General features: G+C 34.8%; 1 protein-coding gene across 4 annotated transcripts; it reads left to right on the forward strand.

Moving 5' to 3' along the window:
- The first annotated feature begins 350 nt into the window (after nt 1-350).
- On the forward strand, nt 351-14,021 carry LOC111492060 (transcriptional activator DEMETER-like). 4 transcript variants are annotated; one of them, XM_023141236.1, is made up of 21 exons: nt 351-535; nt 964-1,065; nt 1,757-1,945; nt 2,379-4,493; nt 4,573-4,908; nt 5,883-5,973; nt 6,070-7,471; nt 7,575-7,654; nt 7,751-7,835; nt 7,922-8,013; nt 8,084-8,152; nt 8,264-8,300; nt 8,404-8,486; nt 8,791-9,207; nt 9,570-9,606; nt 9,693-9,750; nt 9,941-10,080; nt 10,172-10,237; nt 10,649-10,763; nt 10,871-10,909; nt 13,632-14,021. In XM_023141236.1, the coding sequence occupies exons 3-21, from the start codon at nt 1,822-1,824 to the stop codon at nt 13,745-13,747; spliced, it is 5,502 nt and encodes a 1,833-aa protein (XP_022997004.1). In that variant the 5' UTR covers nt 351-535; nt 964-1,065; nt 1,757-1,821; the 3' UTR covers nt 13,748-14,021. The 4 variants fall into 4 exon arrangements, with proteins under 4 accessions (XP_022997004.1, XP_022997011.1, XP_022997018.1 ...); XM_023141243.1 differs by having other exon boundaries at nt 964-1,015; nt 1,759-1,945; XM_023141250.1 differs by lacking the exon at nt 964-1,065 and having other exon boundaries at nt 1,759-1,945.
- Nucleotides 14,022-21,992: the final 7,971 nt, after the last annotated feature.

Consider the following 21,992-nt stretch of genomic DNA (forward strand, 5'->3'; position numbering starts at 1 on the left):
AGGCACGAAATATAAGGCAGGCTAACAATTATTATTCCAAATTTAATAGAAATGAATTTTTCGATTCACCCGTTTAAATTTACTGAACACAGTATTTTATTATATTATTTAATTTGATTCGATTAGATCGAACCGAATAAATTGACGGTTCATTGACTACAACCGGAAATGACTGGATATCTGTGCCAATACTCGTTAAAAGAATTTCCGTACATTACAACAGACCGGTTCGAACCGAAAAAGTACCGGTTCAGCACCAGAGCCAAGAGAAAGCCGCTAACGCTGACTCCAAGGACCGAATCAGAAGTGAAGTATTTTTCTTTTTCTTATTTTTAATTAAACGTCCCTGGTCCATCTCTCTCTCTCTCTCTCTCTCTCTCTCCTGGAAACTCAAGCTAACAACGTAAGTCTCTCCTCCCTTTCTCTTTCCATCAGCATTTGGCATTTGATCGACCAAGAAACTCATTCGGAGTAGCTTAGAGGAGCTAATTGCAAAATAACAAGCGTTGGATCGGTGAGGATATTGGCGAAACAGGTAATTCGAATTCATCTTTGATTGACTCACTCTCATCTCCTGTGCTAATGGACACAAGAATATCGAAAATTAGGGCTCAAATTGAGGCCTCATTATTTTGTACTGTACATTTATGTTATCTGCTTGGTTGATTCGGTCGAAGCTCGGCTAATTTCTGTAATTCTCCGATGTTCATCTATTTTTCCTGTTTTTTCCTGTTTTTTTTTTTTTTTGTTTTCTTTTTTCTGTTTGGAGCATTTGAGCCATTGGTATGTACTTTGACCACTGCCTGCCAAATGAGTTGATGTTTTATCGAACTAGATTTGTTATGTCATTTACAATTTTCATTTCTTTAGAAATAATCGAAGTGGATGCTCTGGAGGAGGTTGATCTAGAGCTCACTCCGACGTATTTCAGGGGATTAATCTTGTGAATTTGACTATGTACAGAATATAATCGCACAATTCGAAGGAATTGAAGCGGAACTGGACAAATTTTATGGTGCATATTTCTAATTGAATCTCTTGAGTGTATTGTCTTGGTTAGACATTGAAATGAATTTCTTATGGAGTTCTCATCTTGTACTCCGTTTTTATAATGCATAAAATTGTTCTGTCATTGCTATCTGTATCCAGAGGATTGTTCTTCGGGATATCTTCACTATTATTTGATTTCTAATATTTCTTGTGAATTTATCATCTATGACATTATTCAAAGTGCGGTTAAAAATATTAATGCTGAACGTTTTTAAATGCTAGCTTGTTTAAGTGAAAGTTAACCGTAGAACTTTCATCTCTTCCAGTTTTAAACAAATTCGTTCAGAATTTCAATTTTTCAAGTGTAACTTTAATGTGCCAAGGCGCTTGGACAAGTCTGCGATATAAACTTATTCGAATAATTTAGATTCTCTCTCAATGACTGCAGTAGTATTGGCTTAGAAGATCAACATTATTGAGCTGTTCTTTTATTTTATTTATTTAATGTTTTTTTGGAGTTGGGCAAAATTTCCACTTCAATCTTTTCATCTACTTTTTGATAATGTATCTCTACATAACAATGGAGGAAACGTGATCTACCACTGCAAGATTGAATTTAACAGTCGACTTATGAGTTATACTTATGTTTCAGTTCAAGTTTTTTTAGAATGTGTTTCATCGCTGTCATTTTATCCACGTAAGATTTGTAATTTTCGTTTTCTGATATTATACCTTAACATGATGAAAATTATGCGTTTGTTTTTGCAGCTTGGTCCGACACAATTTGGAGAATTGCCTTAATGTTCGTTGTATGCGTTGAAAGAATTGAACATGAATTCTCAGTATAACAGCAGCGGGGATTTCTATGCGGGCAATTTATTACTTAGAAACCAAAATCTTTATTCAGGTTCAAGACCTTCCAGTAACGATAGCTACGCGCAACATGTACGCACATGTAAGTCCATGAATTATCTCTGTAATTATTTTTAATAATATTGATACATTCAGAAAATTACAAATTGAGGTTTTCAAGTAAGAGTTTCCCTATCTCAATGATTCTATTTATAATCGCACACACGCACACTCGAGAAAACTTGATTGCTAATGATACGATGTAAAGAATTGCTCCAGGATAGCGTTAGTCACATGATACGTTGTCAAAGAAAATAGTGATATTGTTCGTTGCGTTAGACAGACTTACTCTTATCCTTTTCCATAGCCAAATTTGGCTGAACCATTGAATTGGGTATAGTTAAGTTTTTGCTGTATTTGGCTGAATCATTACATTAGGTATGTAACTATTACATGTTGCCATGCATGTATTTCTTTTCGGTTGTTTCTTATTTCACAATTGATGAGCAATGAAATTGTGTTCGTGAATCTTCCAGATGGACTCCCGATGTACCAAGCCAATCATAACAACCCAGTCTCGATGACACAAGCCAACCAAATGTCGATTTTTATGAACTCAGTCCATGCACCGCCCGTCTCATCGCATCTGGAAAATTTTGCATATGATCACATCGCCACATCATCTTTTTTAGTTAGAGATGAAAGTTCAAGTTTCAGAAAAGATGGCGAGGACGACTTCATCAGAATGTTTCAAGCTGAAGCACCTCGTCAACCCTGTGACGAACTTCTACAAAGCATTGTGGAATCATCGGGTGTTGGTAATTCTACTCCATTCAAGGGAACGAAAGACTTTGGGAAGCAGAGAGATCTAGAAATTGATCTCAACAAGACACCAGAGCAGAGACCCCCAAAAAGAAGACAGCATACGCCCGTGGTATTCTCTGGAGAAAGCTTTACTGATTTACTTAATCTTCCATTAGATGAAAATTTAAGCCTTTACGAGGAAACACAGGAGAATTTTGTCACAGTTCCACTAGATGAAGCAACTCAGAAACGACATGATGAACTCTTGAAAGATCTCACGGATACATTATCTGCGGGCATTTCTGAACCAACGAATGAAGCGGAGAAGGGCAGCGATCAAGTAATTGATCACAAGACAACAGAGCAGAAGACACCAAAGCGAAGAAAACATAGGCCCAAGGTTATAAAGGAAGGAAAACCCAAAAAGTCTCCTAAGCCTGTTACACCAAAGATTTCCAAGGAAACCCCGTCAGGAAAGAGAAAGTATGTAAGGAGGAAGAACATCAAAGAAGCTGTTACTCCACCTGAGAATATTATGGAGATTAAAGATTCGAACCCTGCAGCTAAAACAAAATCCTGCCGGAGAGTTATAAATTTTGAGATGGAAAAAACTGGAGATGAGGAGCGGGAAAAGGAACGAAATGAGAAGGATATGCAAGAGAACATGGGGAACTCTTGCTTCATTACGAGATCAAACGTTCCAGGCTTCAGCACTCAAAGTAATGGTATCTGTGGAACAAGTCCAGATGTTCAAGACAATCATCGGCTGGGAGCACTGGTGGCTGAAAGTGTGCAACCTTCAATACAGAGTTACATTGCTCGTATGAATCACATGATGACCTCTCGCATATCACAATCAGAAAGGGAGGCAGCTGAGAGCCCATTAAACAGTTCAGGATACAACAAAGCAGAAAGTTTGTTCAATGTTCTAAGAATTTTAGATCAGGGAAAAGGATATCAATATCAAGCCGGATTCAGCAATGGATACACACCTGTCGAGCAAAACATCCGTGCAGAAGAAATGGAGAAATTTGCAACTACAGCTAAAAGAAATACTTGTTATCAGGAGATGATAGGGATCAACTCAGCATATTCTCAAACAGTTCCAAATCATCAGTCTAATATTAACGAAGCGAGGGGATCAAAGAGAGGCTGCCCGCTTACGGCTCAGCCCACACAGTTGTGCTCGATAACTACACTGGACTCTTCAGTGTTGTGTCAAGAGGCGCTTCAAACGGGTGAGTTCCACGGACTAGGCAGCAGTACAAACGTAGGTTCCTTAGAAATTCCTGGGAAGAAATTTGAGTCTGGTCTCTATTCAACCCTCCATAAAAGATATTCTACTATCCAACCAAATGAGGATTGCTCAAGGCACCTCAATACAACTGGTTGCAGTCCTACCATTTCAGTTGGTTTTACTGCAGAAATGAAGCAGGCCATGCTAAATGGTTATCATATTAGAAGTAACCAAATCACAGACAGACAAAGTAGTTGGACAAAAGAAATTATTGGTGACGGGCATATTCACTCAGTCGTCCATGGAAACAATTTTCAAAGGCGACAAGTCTCTCACAATCTGCACCCAGAAATAAATAGGATGTGTGAGACCTCTGGGTTGAATAAGGTTAACAGCCATCGCTCTTTGATTATTCGTGACAAATGTAACATGCTCCAACCATTTCCTCATCCGAAAGCCTCGGAACAGTGGTATGCATGCAAACAACCTAATAATAGTATACTGACACTAAGGCAAGCCTGCCAACCCATGATATCAGGTTCGCTAGCAACAAATGTACAGAAACAAGGCTATTCGTTTGGCATGCAGCAATTCTCCGCTAAAACAACAGGTAAGTACATTTAACTCTTCAGATGAGGAATTCGATCTTGCCGTGAAGTACTAATTATAGCCTCTTGACATTGGTGTAGGTCTACTAGAATATGAGATCACACGCAAATTGAAGAGTCTCAGTCTTAAAGACGATGAAGGAGCCACCAGGACGGAGCAAAATGCTATTGTTCCATATAATGGAAATGGTGCAGTAGTTCCATATGTGGAGTCTGAATATTTAAGGAAACGTAAGGCACGACCTAGAGTTGACCTTGATCCAGAGACGGAGAGAATATGGAATTTATTAATGGGCAAGGAAGGAATCGAGGGCATTGAAAACCATGAGAAAGACAAGGAGAAATGGTGGGAAGAAGAACGGAAAGTTTTCCGTGGTCGAGCTGATTCATTCATTGCAAGGATGCATCTTGTGCAAGGTTCATTTCTTAATCTTCCTATCAAATTCCTTGAATCCCGGATAGAACACTGGTTCCCTGACTTGAAAATTTCTATTGATTAGAATGTCAGATAAAGAAAACCCAAACGAAAACTACAAAAGGCTGGTTAACAAATCTCAAATCGTTCCTTGTTTTTCTTTAAACATAATCTGCAGTTCAAAATAAAAAGGCCAAAACTAAAATGGTTTTACCAAGTCTTTTCTTAATTTTTATTTTTGGGTTAAATTAGAGTGTCTTTATCAGATTGTATCTATTTGGTTATTGACTTTTAAAAATGTCTAGAATATCCCAAAACTTTCACTTTTGTATAAATAAGTTTTTGAACTTTAAATTTTTTTGTGTCTAAACAAATCTTTAAATTTTGAATGTTAGTGTCAATCAATTTGGTTCAATTTTTCTATAAATTTAAATATTTCATCATTTGCATGTTTTACTTCCATAAGTTCACCTGAATTACAATTAAAATTTTGTTTACTCAATTAATGATCAGGAATTATAATTCATTAAAGAAAGATTAATTTATTTGTATATGTATGTTTAATAAAAGATTTAATTCTCTTGTACAAAAAATAAAATGGAAAATGAGCATTTTGAAATGATTGGAAGATGTGTAATAAATATGCAAAATAATACTGATAAAAAATATATGGGAAGGAACTTGAAACCTCTAACTTTTAGTTAAATGTACTTGTCTAAACTAGATGAGATACATATTCTAGTTTTATTTTATTTTTTAATAAAACTAGTAGAGGTATAGAGATTTATGACTTCAAAGGAAAAAATATATATCGATAATCACTTAGCTATGGTTACTTAGAGAGAAAATCAATTTAATTGTATCTTAAGCAGCCAAAAGTTTTGCAGTTCCAAGTTAACACGTTTTGCAGGAGATAAATAGAACTGTCTTGTATATTTGTGGTATATATATCGAAATTCTCTTGGGCTCTTTGCAGGAGATAGAAGATTCTCACGATGGAAAGGATCAGTTGTTGATTCAGTTATAGGAGTTTTCCTAACCCAGAATGTTTCAGATCATCTTTCAAGGTATAGGCTTATCATTTCGGTTAGAACTCTAGATCAAGATTATCTTTGAAGCAAAATTATAAACAAGTGGATCACATTTTTCATCTTTCTTTACAGCTCTGCTTTCATGTCGCTAGCAGCACGATTCCCTGTAAAATCTACCAGCAACTTTAGAACTCCGGATGAAGTTGAAACGAGCATAGTGGCCAACGAGTTAGCAGCTTGTCTACAGTATCCGGCAGATTCTATAAGATGGGAGGGTCAGGAACTATCCGTGCCAAGCTTTGAGATGCCCCAGACTTCAATTATCCATCAAAATCACAGAGTAAATTCGGGGACTGAAAATTTTTTCACAGAGCGGGGAGGTCAAATTGTGGAGGAAGAAGTCATATCCTCACAAGGTTCCTTCGACTCCACAATCACACAAGGTACTGCAGGGGCCAGGTCATGCTCTGGATCCAACTCAGAGGCAGAAGAACCCATTGTAAGTAACAATTCTAGCAGCACCCATTATTCAAATTTCACAGATATCAAACAAATGGAAACGACCACCGTGATTGAAAAATCCTTCAGTGACAAGAATAGAACTTCAGTTTTTGATGAAGTCTCAGAACATAAACACTGGCAATTACCAGATGGAAAACAGGATTCACTAACATCAGAATGGAATGAGATTGACAATCTCAGCGGCCATTCCTTGTTTAATTTCCTTGTAAATATTGAAAACCAACAAAAACAACTGCCAGATGCTCCTTCAAACAATCAGTTGCGCATGACCCCCGACTGCGGGGTATTGGAGGTTGAAGGCCGTGAAGCATTCAGTGAAGAGAGCATATCTTCAGGACCATCGATAATATCTGGATGCTCTACAGAAAAGAACACGACTTGCCATAGCTTAAACACCAAGGATCCTGACCGAAGTTCGGATAAAATCAGTGCTGAAGAGAATAGGCCAGCAAGAACACAAGAAACAACCAGGATGGAGCATAGCGAGTCTGTCAGTGAGCACTCAGTGCACCGGCAGGGTAATGGTATTCAATTGACATCTCTTTGCGGGTATAGTCTTCATGACAATTATAAACCATGTGCGAGGAACAACACTTCCCCATTAGAAAGTGCATCAGTTAGCAATCCTCCCCCAGAATTAGATGCACCAGCGAAGAAAAGTGCCCTCTCAAATGTCGTACATGTGCATGCTCACACAGAAAAGTTGCTACCCGGAAAGGGCAATTTGATAAACTTTTCAAATAACGAGGCCCATTCTCTATCTCAGGCAGATAATGGGGGAAATATTAGCCCTTCAAAAGCAAAAAGAAGAAAGGTCAATAGTGAGAAAATTAGTGCAATTGATTGGGATAGTTTGAGAAAGCAGGTGGAAGCCAATGGACAAATAAAAGAAAAGGGAAAGGATGCCATGGATTCAATTGACTATGAAGCAATCAGACTAGCCAACGTTCATGAAATTTCTAGTGCCATTAAGGAACGAGGAATGAACAACATGCTAGCTGAACGAATTAAGGTACGTGCAACCAATTGAAGTCTTTAAAGGCCAACTTTTACTTAGACCAGAAATTATACCAAGCAGTAACGACTACTCTTTCCATCATAAAATAATGTTGCAGGAGTTTTTGAATCGTCTGGTAACAGATCATGGGAGCATTGATCTTGAATGGTTGAGAGATGTTCCCCCAGACCAAGCAAAGTATGATATTAAAATTTATGAATTCTAGCATCTTTAACTGATTTACTTATTTGATTTATAATTATATAATATTAAAAAGATGTATACCTGCTGCAGGGATTATCTACTGAGTGTACGAGGATTGGGTTTGAAAAGTGTAGAGTGTGTTCGTCTATTAACACTTCATCATCTTGCTTTCCCTGTATGATTTCTCACAGACAACCAATCATTTATTTAAAAGCTTTATAGAGGGGCTTCTAATATCATCTCAAATGGTTCTCGACCTAGGTTGACACAAATGTTGGAAGAATAGCTGTTCGGCTTGGATGGGTTCCTCTTCAACCGCTACCCGAGTCACTTCAATTACACCTTCTAGAACTGTAAGTAACACTGGACTGATGAATTGTCAGTTTTCGGTAATCAGAAACTTGTAACCTCCATTCTTTGTAGGTATCCAGTGCTGGAGACCATTCAAAAATATCTATGGCCAAGATTATGCAAACTTGATCAACGAACACTGTAACCTCTCAAAACATTCATTATTCATGTTTGATGACTAAGCAATAGATTGAACTCAAATTCTTTTGAATTCAATCAAAGCTATAACCTGACCAAATGTCTATTCCACAGGTATGAACTACACTACCAATTAATTACATTCGGAAAGGTGAGTCATAGTGCCCAATTTTTCACACCCTTCCATACATCATTGTCGTTATGTTTGTAGACTGACTTTAAATGCAATTTGTCATTCCTAATTGTGACATCAGGTGTTCTGCACAAAAAGCAAGCCAAATTGCAATGCATGTCCTATGAGAGGAGAGTGCAAACACTTCGCAAGTGCTTTTGCAAGGTTTGTCAATTTCTTTCGAATTGCATGTGTTGGCGATCTTGTCTATACTGACACCATCAGAAACTGGCTTTCCATATAATTTGGTACCGGGTCAATTATTCAAATAGAACTACAGACTAATCTAGGTATATTGACATACTGATATCACATAATACCAAAAGGGAACAGCAAAAGGGCAAGAACAATTTCTTGTATAGCATGAAAGTCCAATGCAATAAATTTCGTTCATAAATATTGTCCACTAGTTTGTCTATTTACTTACCTTTTCAACTCTGAACTAAAACCCAAACTGTATTTAGTGCAGTGCCCGACTTGCTCTGCCAGCACCGGATGAAAAGGGCATTGTGGCTTCAACCAATCCCATCGCCACACAGAAACAGCCGCCTATAGTCACGAATCATTTGCCAATTCTTCCTCCTGAAAGCACATATACAGAAAATGCCTTGGAAACCAGCAAGTGTGAGCCAATAGTTGAAGTACCAGCGACACCAGAACCCGAGCCCAATGAGATGACTGAAAGTGACATTGAAGATTTGTTCTACGAGGATCCTGATGAAATTCCTACCATCAAACTCAGCATGGAAGAGTTCAAAACAACTTTGCAGAACTACATCCCAGAGGGCGATATGTCTAGAGCTTTAGTTGCATTGAACCCAGAAGCTGCCTATATCCCAACGCCAAAATTGAAGAATGTGAGCAGGCTACGGACAGAGCATCAAGTGTAAGTTCTTTTTCTCGTTTTTCATTTTCTTAATATAAAGAAAGAAGACAACGAATTAAAACAATTAATGGCTCAATTATAGAAAATACCCTTAATCTTATTACTTTATTTCAAAAATACCCCTTTATTTTCGGAAGTTTCATTGATGTCCGTAAACCTTCCGGAAAGAAAAAAAAAAAAAAGCTCACCTGTGCTGTTAATATATGCTAAAGAATACCCCTGTATTTTTTTTTGTAGTTACGAGTCAGAAAGATTCCTTTTGAATTGGAGTCCCGTCTTGAAGTTGTTGGACTGTTTTTCCTTTTGTATGCACTTGAAACTATGTAATGCACTCTATAACTCACTTCTTTATCTAAATGCAGGTATGAACTTCCAGATTCACATCCTCTCTTAAGAGAGGTAAAATTTCCATTTTATTTCGATACAAGCAAAAGTAACGTACTGACTTTGAATATATAATAACAATTGGTTATTTGAACATACAGATGGATAGACGAGAACCTGATGATCCAAGCCCATATCTTCTAGCAATATGGACTCCTGGTACGCAGTAGTCAGTAAAATAAAGGAATGATTTTCTGTTCCTTTTATCTGCCTTTCCCTCCTTTCCCCTTTTCCATTTTGTTAACCTAGAGGGATGGAGGGCAAATCATCAAAAAATTTCATGTTTCATGGAAAATAACTGTTTTAACCAGAAAGAGGAACTATTTTAATTTTTTCCGTAAATCTCCAGGTGAAACAGCAGATTCGATTCAACCACCAGAACAAAGTTGTGGATCTCAAGACCCAGACAGGCTCTGCAACGAGAAAACATGTTTCACATGCAATAGTAGAAGAGAAGCTAATTCTCAAACAGTTAGAGGAACGCTACTGGTAGAGTACAAGTAACATTACCTTGAATTCAATGCGATGAAAGGCTATTAGTCCCTTAAACTTTTTGCACCTCCCTATTGCAAAATTACAGGTGCCTTGCAGAACCGCAATGCGAGGGAGTTTTCCACTCAATGGAACATATTTTCAAGTAAACGAGGTAAGTCCTGTCTAACACCTATCATCATTGGCAGAGAAATAAATAGTCGTTAGAAAATCTATAACGTTATCAAGTTGGACAATTATGATTTAAATTTAATTAAATTTGATTTGAAATCCTTATGCTTTTAAAAAGTAATAGATGTAAGGATAACTGTTACTGAAATAAGAGAATAATAATCCAGAAATAAATAAATAATTTTTATAGAGAGAAAAAAAGTATTAGAGAGATGCTAGATAGAGGAATTTTGTGTGTAAAAAGGATAGAAAATTAGATATATATATATATGTTAGAGAGATAATAAGTTTGTGATAAATTATTTCGTTGTTATTTTTATGTTTCCTTTTGTTTCTAATTTATAGCAAACATGCCAACAAAATACTTCAATAACATGCCATTTCAAACTCGCAGATGTTCGCAGATCATGAATCCAGTATGAAACCAATTGATGTTCCAAGAACATGGCTATGGAACTTACCGAGACGAACCGTCTACTTCGGAACATCAGTATCATCAATATTCAAGGGTAAGCATGCGCAAAATTCTAGATTATGCTTTAATCAAAGAAGATCATACTTAAAACCGCACTTCCAACCATGAAAAATTACTGATGTATCCATTTCATGGAACTAGGCCTTGTGACGGAGGAGATTCAGCAATGCTTTTGGAGAGGTACGTATTTCCTTACTTTACAAATTTATTGCATGATGGCCTACGTTTTATACCTAGTGAGATATTGAAATATAAAAATTCACAAGATAACATAACGTGAAAATAGTTAGTTATTATATATTTATATTAAGAAGTTAGAAACTAAAAAAGAAAATTATCCAATGAAATATAGAGGTTTCAGTTGGAATGAATGATAAGGTCATTAGTTCCAAATTATAATTTTTTAAATAGGACCATATAGCCATGATTTCAAGATCTTATCCGTTTCTTATAATATATAGGCCAACAACTCAACTTGAATATAAGTTTTAAATATTACAATTATTCCGGTATATATTTTGGCTATTAGTAATTTGAAAGAAAAAAAAAAACTAATGCTTTACCTATCCTTACTTGCATCGTGCATGTTAATCTATATATACATTAAAATAATTTAATCAGTTTTAAAAATTATATGATAAACTTACTATTAAAAAAAAAACTTTTTGTATCATAGATACTAATAGTTCTGCCAACTATTAGTCATACATAATCATTTCGAACATATTTGACATTTGCGCATTGTTTCAACGGAGAGCTCAACATAATTATGTTTCTGAAAAAATAATCCAACCATACTTCTTTAAAACTAGGATATATATGTAAAACATAACCTATAATTAACAAATTTGTTTAAGAAAAGCATCTTTTTATATGTAAAGCTTGTCATTTCTTTCAAGATGACGTAATTAAGGTGAAATATACACATTAAATTTTAAATTTTATTTTTAAAACTCAAGAAAAAGGTTTAGCTGGTGTTTTATCATAAAACTTTTCTATTAGAGGTCGGTCCATTTAGCTTGCAAAAAAATATATATCTATTTTTCTACGTTGTATAATACTATATTAGGTTTCCCTCTTTCACCCTGTAGAAGACATCTAACAATTCCATAAACAAGATACTTAACTTTGTTTAAATAAGGAGCTTTATTTTTTAATAATAATAAAATAAAATAAAAAAGCAAGAAATAAAGAAGGAAAATGATATCTGATTTGTTTTTTTTAAAAGACCTGTCTTTTTTTTCTTTATTATTAATATTATTATTTTGGATGGACTGAAAACAAAAAGCACCTAAAAATAGAGTTTAGCAAACTTTGATAGAAAACAAATAGAAATCATTACATGTTATAACCTTACAATTATAGAGATATAGCCATGTATTCTCCTAAGTTAATATTTGATGATATGGATATTAATATGATAGTCGTAGTATACCGTTTGTGTCACAATAAACTTGCTAGTTCCTGTGAAGAGTGAAGGGATAAGGAAAAAACAATTACCAATTCCTGTGAAGAGTGAAGCGTGAACAAGAATAGTTCTGGTAACTCTTCCCTTAAGCTTTAGGTATAAGGAAAAAAAAAGTAGCCAAACTAAGGAGAATGATGTCATGAAGTGACAGTGTATTCTCGCAAATGTCAGGGTGAGGGTATGTTCCAACTACAATAGGAGAAAAGTTCGAGAGATAGAAACTCGAGCTATTCTGGTGTGTAATTCTCCAAAGTTCGAATTAATGTTGGAAGGAAGACGAGGAAAAAATCCAAGAAGTTAGAATGAGACCATATGGATTCAAAATAGGACACAAAAATATTGCGAAGAGAACAAAAGATTGGGATTAAAAAATTGTACCAAAACTACCTTCTTTGTCTCGCAAGTTGAGAGATTAGAGTTTCTTGTTCATACATTCATGGGCTCTACCTGAAAGTGGTTCTTCACTAAGTCTAAGTTGGGAAAAGATTGGCTCTCTAATCTAAGGGATTTTTACCAAAGAAGAGTGTACTAGGAAATTTTTTTTTTTAATGTTTTGATTGGTTATCCAACTGCTATTTTAAGCCACCCTCAAAAGACGAGATGTATTTCAGAGGTACAGTAACTTCAGGTCTATAATTAGGAATATATCAGGCAGTAATCAATGAGTTTGCCAGGCTAAATGGCTATTAATAAAATGGAGATGATTAGGATTTAGACCCAGTTTGGTTAGAGTTATAGAAAAAAACTAAGGCTCGCCTGACCATAACTCATCTCATAATAGTAATTTCCTCAGCCTGGTCTCCATTAAATTTACTTTCAATTTATCATCCTTATCATGATTTCAAAGAACTCTGAAATGTTTCTTTTTCTGAGCTCTATCACCATCTCATCAAGAATAATACCCCCAAGATAATACAGCCAAATGTTGTATTTAAGAGTTTCAGTGAGTTTTTTTATATGCCCTCATAACATGGTCTCTCTACATGCTCATGAGGTGTATGTTAGTATTTAGAAGAAACATACAAAGGAATTCGTACCCAATGTGAGAAGATGATCACCTTGATAATTGGTATTCATTCCCTGATATGTACCAAGCATCTGATCATCCGTTCTGTGGGAGAAAAAATCCAAGTGATCAGAAAAACATGAGTGAACAAAATCTTTTAGCTTATAGGATTTAGTGTCCTATATAAACAACATACAGATATCCCAAGGAAAATATGGTATAATAGTAATAGACAGTATGCAAGAACAATCAAAGATGATTATGACTAGATTAGGGTACATTAAATATCTAATTTTCCTAATTTGCATTTAAGTAGAATCTTATCTTGTATGTTCTGGTTGTGTAACACTATCAAAGATGATTGAGCCCCAAATTATATTCCCATTTTGTGTGTCTGTGCAAAAGCTAAATTTTGAGTAATGTTGCAGGCTTTGTTTGTGTCAGAGGATTTGATCAGAAAACCCGGGCACCACGACCTCTGATTGCTAGATTGCACTTTCCAGCAAGCAAGCTAGCCAAGGTGAAAAATGGACATACAGAATAACGAACTTTTTATGCAGAAGGCAGAAGGAGGTAAGAGCAAGAGCAACAGAAAGGATTACTGACTGCTAAAGAAGATTTTCGACTAACCTATTGTTCTAGATTTTTAATTATTCTTGGTCTAACGTGCAATGCAATCACTGCATGTTCGCCAAGCGGGAAAGGAAAAAATTACCAAATTGAAGTTTTAGAATCCATAAGTGAGATGTAGTCTCTGCCCTACTGATATTCTTATGATTATTCTCAATTCATGCTCGAAACAGAGCCGATTCTTCAAATGTTGCATGATCCAACTTTAATGTGCTTACTCAGTATATGAATGGTGAAAAGTTTAAAATTGCATCTTTTACAGAGAAAAATGAATGCCAGATCAATATAAGTCAGTGAAAAAGGTACCCAGCATGATTTTGCATGAAAAGATTTTAGTGACAGCATGAATTCAGATATGATAAAATGTAAACGCTAAAGCAATAACAATGAAACAAACTTGCCAGTCATTTGTCTGTACCTCACAAATGGATCAAGTGCGCCCTGCCGAAAGCTGCAAGCCTGCAAGTAAGAGAAAAGGACAACTATGGAACAGGGATAATCAGAAAACTTCCAAAAATTGAAATTGAAAATAAAATGCAAGACAGGAAGCTACAAATAATGCAGACACACACTTGAGATTCAAACCAGTACGCACTTGACACTAGGCACTTGATATTCAAACCAGGAAGCTAACCAGTACGCACTTGAAAAACCAATGCAGACACACTTGACATTCAAACCAGTACGCACCTGACAAACCTAGGCACTTGACAGTCAAACCAGGAAGCTAACAAGTACGCACTTGACATTCAAACCAGGAAGCTATTTGCACAGACAAGTTACTGAGCGCAAAGCAAATAATGCAGACACATATTTGACATGACATTCAAACCAGGAAGCTATGCAAACCAGTACGCACTTGACAGACGTAGGCACTTGACATAATATTTGCACAGACAAGCTACTGAGCAAAGCAAATAATGCAGACACATATTTGACATGACATTCAAACCAGGAAGCTACGCAAACCAGTACGCATTTGACAGACCTAGGCACTTGACATAACCAGGAAGCTATTTGCACAGAGAAAAGCAAATAATGCAGACACACATTTGACATGACATTCAAACCAGGAAACCAGGAAGCTACTAGACAGCTACAATATTAAACCTAAATAGTTGAGAAAAATTCAAAATGTGGTAGTTGAGAAAGATTCAAAATGTGGTAGTTGAGAAAGATTCAAAATGTGGAAAGATATGCCAATAGTACAGCTATTTTACAGGATATGAAAAATCAAATAGTCAAATCACACAATCAAGATTCAAAATGTGGAAAGATATGCCAAGATGTGAAAAGATATGCAAACAGCTATTTTACAGGATATAAAACCTCAAATGTTTGAGAATGAGATATGAAACCTCAAATAGTTGAGAATCACACATATATGATCAAAGACTCAAAATGTGGAAAGATATGCCAAATTAAGTTAGTATAAAAATACATGATTAAAGATTCAAAATAGGGTAAGATAATCAAAGTTGAGGATGCAAATAGAGTCATAAACGGCTGAATATACTTCAAAAAAAAATGAGAAATTAAAATCAAACATTTTAAACATTTTAAAATGAGAGTGCAAACATTTTAAACCAAACATTTTAAACATGATCAAAGGTATGCTGGTCAATAATAAATGAGAATTTAAACGGCTGAATATACTTCAAAAAAAAAGGAAAACATCTATGATTCCCAAAACTACCATTACTGTTGTCATTGTCAAAAATACAATAATATAATATACAGCACAACAACAAATATAATACCATAATACGAACAGAAAATAATTCATAGCTCCACTCCAGACAATATTCTATAGCTCTTAAACCTACATTTTTGTCTGCGAGTTGTTAATGTAATATACCTCCCATAACATAGCTTGCTTACATTAGAATCATGATGTCAATTTCTTTGCACAATCCGCTGGCATTTATAGTTTGAATAACACTATTTCCATTATCTTATTTTAAAAGTTATCTTGGCAAATCAAATATTGTATGAGAGGCAACTATTTATTTAAAGATGATAGGAGGTAATAGAGAATTTTGAACAGGTAGTCAGACTTATCTTTTTCAGGCTGGGCCGGATAAGATAGTATTGGAGAAAAAAAAAATTAATCTATTGCAAACATTATCAAGATAAACAGACCGCTATCATGCAAGTCAGATATCATACAAGTCAGAGATCATCTACGAAAACAAATTTGCAGCTAATTTATCACAAATCTTACAAGTCAAACTAGGAACCATATCCAATTAAATAGGATAGCATACTCATCAACAAAATGAAAATGAGGAAGTATCTCAATCCGCGTTATTTTATATAGGTAAACGTAAACCGATAAATCTTTTATTAGAAGTGATAACACAAAATAACTCCTAACGAACTCAAGTATATATTCTTAATATTCTCCTATCCTAATACATGTATATATTGTTAATGTTGTTTAATTATTTTATATATATAAACGTAAAACAATAAATCTTCTATGAGAAGTGACGACATAAAATAACTCCTAACGAACTCATGTATATATTCTTCATATTCTCCTGTCCCAATACTTATTACTCCATGTATATATTCTGGATGTTGTTTAATTATATTGTAGCTAACTCATGTATATATTCTTAATATTCTCTTGTCCCAATACTTATTACTACATGTATACATTCTTCATGTTATTAATTATATTGTAGCAAAAAAAAAATCATTAAAATAGATACATGCGATGTTAAACAAGGTACGCACAGAGACTCTCAAGAGCCCAATCATAACACAGAGCACATCATATACATTAAAAGAATTATAATAAGGCACAGACATGCACAAGCTCAAGAACCCAATCATAATAGAAAGCACATCATCTACATCAAAAAAAAAATTATAACAAGACGTCCATGAAAATAACTCATGTTCAACTAGTAAAAATGATAATAGCAACCATTCTTAATTACATTGATACAAGCTCTCAAAAGTCCAATCATAACCGAAACCACATCATATACATCAAAAAAATTCTAATAACACATCATGAAAATAACTGATGTTCAACTAGTAAAAATGATAGTAGAAACGATAAACATAAGAGAGTTAAAAGATAAAGAACAAGCTTTATTTTTGTATGTGAATTGAAGGAGAAAATGTGTCAAAACATGTATGGATTTACTAGATGCATCCCAAGTGTGAGGGTAGTTATTGAGACAAGATGAAGATGTATGTGCATGCTCGACAATTAATCTTAACTAATCACATGTTTATAATCAAAATTATTCAATGAATTAATCTAACAAAAAGCGTCAATTATGGAAAATGATTCTGACAGTAATAGGTTGTAAAAATTCTCCAAACATTTTAAATTTACAAAAGTTATCACGTTCTCCAAATTCAGACCATTAAAACTACGATCAAATAATAAAATCAGCTAGATCTTTCATATATCAGTATATCTTTCACTGATTTAAGTTAACACCTCAAGTTCACAGAGATATACAAATTAAACAAGTTTTAAACAACAACAAACAGTAAAAGGTCAGAGAAAAAACAATGAACCTTGATCTCTAGAACTTTCTTACTCAAAACATTAAACAGTCATTTTACCTCAAAATTATTCAATTCTCTATGTCGATGATATCCTCTCAACAAGATTGAGAAATTCTAACGTTTTGACAATTAACAGCATTTGTCAAATTTTCGCACACAACATCAACATCCGTAGCCATATAGCAAACAGTACACTCACAAAACACTTTCTACAGCAAGAAGTAAATTTACGCCTTGTCTCGATCGTCCATAACAACCAGATTAACTAAAACACGCCTCCAGAAGAGATTAAAACTAAATAATCCAATAACACCTTAAAGAAAACGAGGAAAAACTACGCCAGAAAAAAAACAGAACAAAACGTTTATCCCTCTCTACCTCTCTCCCTCTCTCTCTCTTTATCTTTCATCATCTTATGGCAGATCGACGGACACTAACATACAGCTTCTACAACCACGAAATCTCCGGATACAAGTGAGAAGATTCCGGAAAACTAAAGGAACAAAGATAAGCATGACAAACAGAGTAGAATAAATCACGAAAACCTAGGGTTTTTCAATCGCATCACAAGTTCTGATTGAATAGAAAGAAATCAAAAAAGTTAAAGCGCACCTGTGAATGATCCGGCTTGAATCATAATAATCCAAAAGCGACATCGACGAAGAGTTTGACGATGAAATATCCAGAGAGACGGAGACAGGTGATGAATGAATGAAGGAAAGAAGAAACAGCTATGGCGAGAACCGATAAGTTTCTAAATATGGAGAGCTCTTTTCGAGGGACGAGTCTCGCGCCTCTTTGTCTTTACGAGTTCCCTCCGAACTATATTTAAGCGCGCGGGGTGCATGCTTTTTCGGTGAAACGTGGGAAAACAAAATCCGAGGACAAAATCGCTTTTCTCGCTTGAAATCGGGGATTCGAGACAGAACAAATTTTAAAAAAAAATAAAAGGAAATAATATATATATTTTTTCTTTTTTAATTTTAGGTGAGATTTACCTTAATGTATGAAACTAAACTAACGCCATATCTAATCATCCAAAATAATTTGAGTTTAATGATCTTTTCTATAGTTAAGATACCCGTACTTAAAATAAATATTTGGTGAGATCGGTTTTTTTTTTCATCATTAAATATTTTAAGTTACATAGATTGTGAACTTATTGTTAAGATATCCGTCAAATAAGTCGTATCTTTCTATTTTTAGAAAGTGTCTAAATATTTAATGTTTTTATTCTTTTTTTTGTTTAAAACTATGTGTTTATCATGGTTTGTTAGAAAATACATACTTTAGAACGGTATGGTATTATTTACTTTTGATTTCTCAAAATGTCTTGTACCAATAATTCTTAGCAGGGCTGTTAAAGGTTTATCTTCTAGAATAGTATTATTAATAATGTATTGTATGTCTAGGCATGTTAGAAAAACGAGCACTTGATAAGTGTAATAGTTTCAAGTCGGGGTTTCAATCTCGAGATACTCGCGACGTAGCGTATATGATGTGATTGCTAGAATTGAATCGTTTTAAAATAATGGAACAGATAAACATTTATTTAAAATGTTGTTAATAACAAACAAAAAAAAAAATGATCTGAAGAAGAGTATGCCAAACTCGGTAAAAAGCATTTCATAAAAGTTATTTTGTTTAATGCGAAGTTATTTATTTAGTAACTTGTATTTGCATTTTTTCCCCCACAATTCAACTACAAGGCAGAAGAAAACAAGTGCTATGAAAATAAATTATAAGGCTAAATTAAATAAATAAATAAATAAAAACTTAAATGTAATCATTTGTCCAAAAAAAACCCATAAATTTAAAGTTTCAATAACCTCTTCCAACTTTTTAAAAAGTTTTAAAATACTGTGAACGTAACTATTCATACTTTGTTTAAAAAATAATTTAAAACTTTGAATGGTGTTTCAAAAAATATTATTAATACCCTTTCATATAAATATATTTACCAAATATGTTAAAAAAATACGGGTCAAATTTTGAAGGTAGCATTAACCTTCTTAATTTTTATATATAAAAAAAATTAAAAAATTAATCGTTAATATTATAGTTATTGACATTTCATAGATTTAAAAGTTAATTAGTATTATTGAAACTAATTAGTATTATTGAAACGTGATAGTAACTGCAAGATTATTTTTATAGTTTTTTTAAAGTTTAAAGTCGTTTTTTAAATTTTTAAACAAATTTAAGATATTAATGAATAACTTCAATTTACCACAATGCATTTTGTGATTAAACATCAAATACAAGTATACAATTCCAATTTTGATTTGAGGACACATAGGGAATTAGTGAAGATGTCAGTTCAATGTTAAATGCATGACACGTAAACAATGACTACCGTACTCGCTCATCTCTCATTTTAGTATAAATCTGGACATCACTAAAACTTGTCCATTGTCCACTGATACAACTTGCCGGCGTCATAAAAAAGCAATTAATGTGGATTAATTCGATTTTTTTTTTTTTTTTTTTAATCTAAGGCAATACGACCCATTTAATAATATATTGAAGACTAAATTTCCAATTTCATAATTCTTTTTTTTTTCTTGTTAAAATTCCCTTTTTGGTACACAAACTTGAATGAAATCAGCAATTTGGTATTTAAAATTTAGTTTGTAAGGATTTTAATCTATCTACCTTCAACTTTATAACAATTTAGTTGTTAAACCATAATGAGTAGCAATTAAACCCCAAATTTTGAAATTTGTAACAATATAGAAAAAAGCTCATAACATACCAAAATTTAAGGGAATTAGGCGATTTGCCCTATGCCCGCAACGGAACAAATAAATAAGCCCAAGTTGAAGGAAACCCAAGCGAAGTGAAGTTGAAGGAGGAGGCTGTAGTGTTCACAGAGAGCCAAGAAGAGCTAAAAATTTTCCTTCACAATACTTGGCCAGAGAAATGTAGCATATCTGAACGAGTTTAACACATCTATTAGCTCGTCCCAGAGCATATGAACATAAGCAGGGAGATTGAGGACAACCAGCATCTTGTTTTTGACACAAAGTAGATAGCAAGTAGGATTTTGAAGAGCTACAAGAATTAGGTGTTGCACAAAGTTAGGCAGAACCGTGCCACAAAGTCGATGCGTACTCCTAATTCTCCTGATAAAGAAGTTAACCTAACAATCTCAGCACATTTGCAAGGCCACGATAACCATATGCGGCTTGCAGCCTGACCCAATGCATAACCACTATAGACACAAAAACACGATCGGGCTAGCTTACATGCACCTAGACTATTCTCATAGGAATCGATCATCTAAGGTAAGTGGTCAGCATGACTGAACGCATTCCCTCTAAACTATTTATTAGACCAATCCATGATGGTTTGTTCAACTAACAAAGGGAGAATACTTAATGATACGCCTGAATGAAAAAACCCAGCCTTCAGCATACTGTAACGTCCCCAAGCAGACTCTCATAGGATGTATATTTTATTGTGGAAGAATCAAAACTATTAGTTTAACAATACAACACGTTACTAAAATAACATGAAACACCCCATTCTTCTTTTTAAGGCAAAAGTAGAGAGATCCTCAATACTCAAGGAGACAATCTGTGAGATCTCACATCGGTTGGAGAGGAAACGACACATTCCTTATATAAGGGTGTGGAAACCTCTCCTTAGTAGACGTGTTTTAAAACTGTGAGGCTGACGGCGATATATAACAAGAGAAAGTGGACAATATCTGGTAGTGTTGGGCTTGAGCTGTTACAAATGGTATCAAAGTCAGGCATTAAGTGATGTGCCAGCGAGGACGCTGGCCCCCAAGGGGAGTGGATTGTAAGATCCCACATTGGTTTCCTTATAAGGGTGTGGAAACCTCTCCCTCAAAGATGCGTTTTAAAACCATGAGGCTAACGACAATATATAACGAGTCAAAATAGACAATATCCGTCCGTGGTGGACTTGGGCTGTGTATGTGAAAATCTCCAACTAGAATCCTGTCATCCACATATATAGCACACAACAGACAACACCAAGCTAAGTCTGAGAGATTGATCGATCCCCAAGCTTAAACATCCAACCTATTGCAAGAAAGCAGCAATCTTGAAGATTTCTTTGGACAACAGGTAAGCCGTTTGATTGACAAACTAAGGAGTCTGGTTATACTTATAACTAACCTAAAAACCCGTAGATTGTTGCATTAGAAGCTCCTCTATAAGACTACCATGCAAGACATGAATTGTTTAAATCAAGTTCTTTTGGTTCCTAAGGAGGTAAGGCTAGTGAACAATCCTCATATCAGTCCAGTCCCTCGTCCTGATAGGATATCGTAACGATTGAGGTTAAAGATCCGGTTAACTAATGAGCTACTCGAAATTTTTGTGTATCTACTTCTTTGGATGCAAGACATCTCTGAAATTTATCAAGCTAAACATCCATCCAGAGTTAATCCGTCGGATGCCTCGACACGAATGAGAAGAATAGATTCATCGTTCCGAACTTAATGCTTCAACAAATTAGCATTGCCATTGCAATGAAAATAAGGAAACTGTGGATCATTTATTCCTTTACTGCTATTTCTCCTATCATCCACCCTGCACCTACTACCTTCGAGTACAAGCTTCAAAAGGAATTAAACAAGTGGAAACCTATGG

Source organism: Cucurbita maxima, unplaced genomic scaffold (assembly GCF_002738345.1).
Source record: "Cucurbita maxima cultivar Rimu unplaced genomic scaffold, Cmax_1.0 Cma_Scf00001, whole genome shotgun sequence".
NCBI lineage: Eukaryota > Viridiplantae > Streptophyta > Magnoliopsida > Cucurbitales > Cucurbitaceae > Cucurbita > Cucurbita maxima.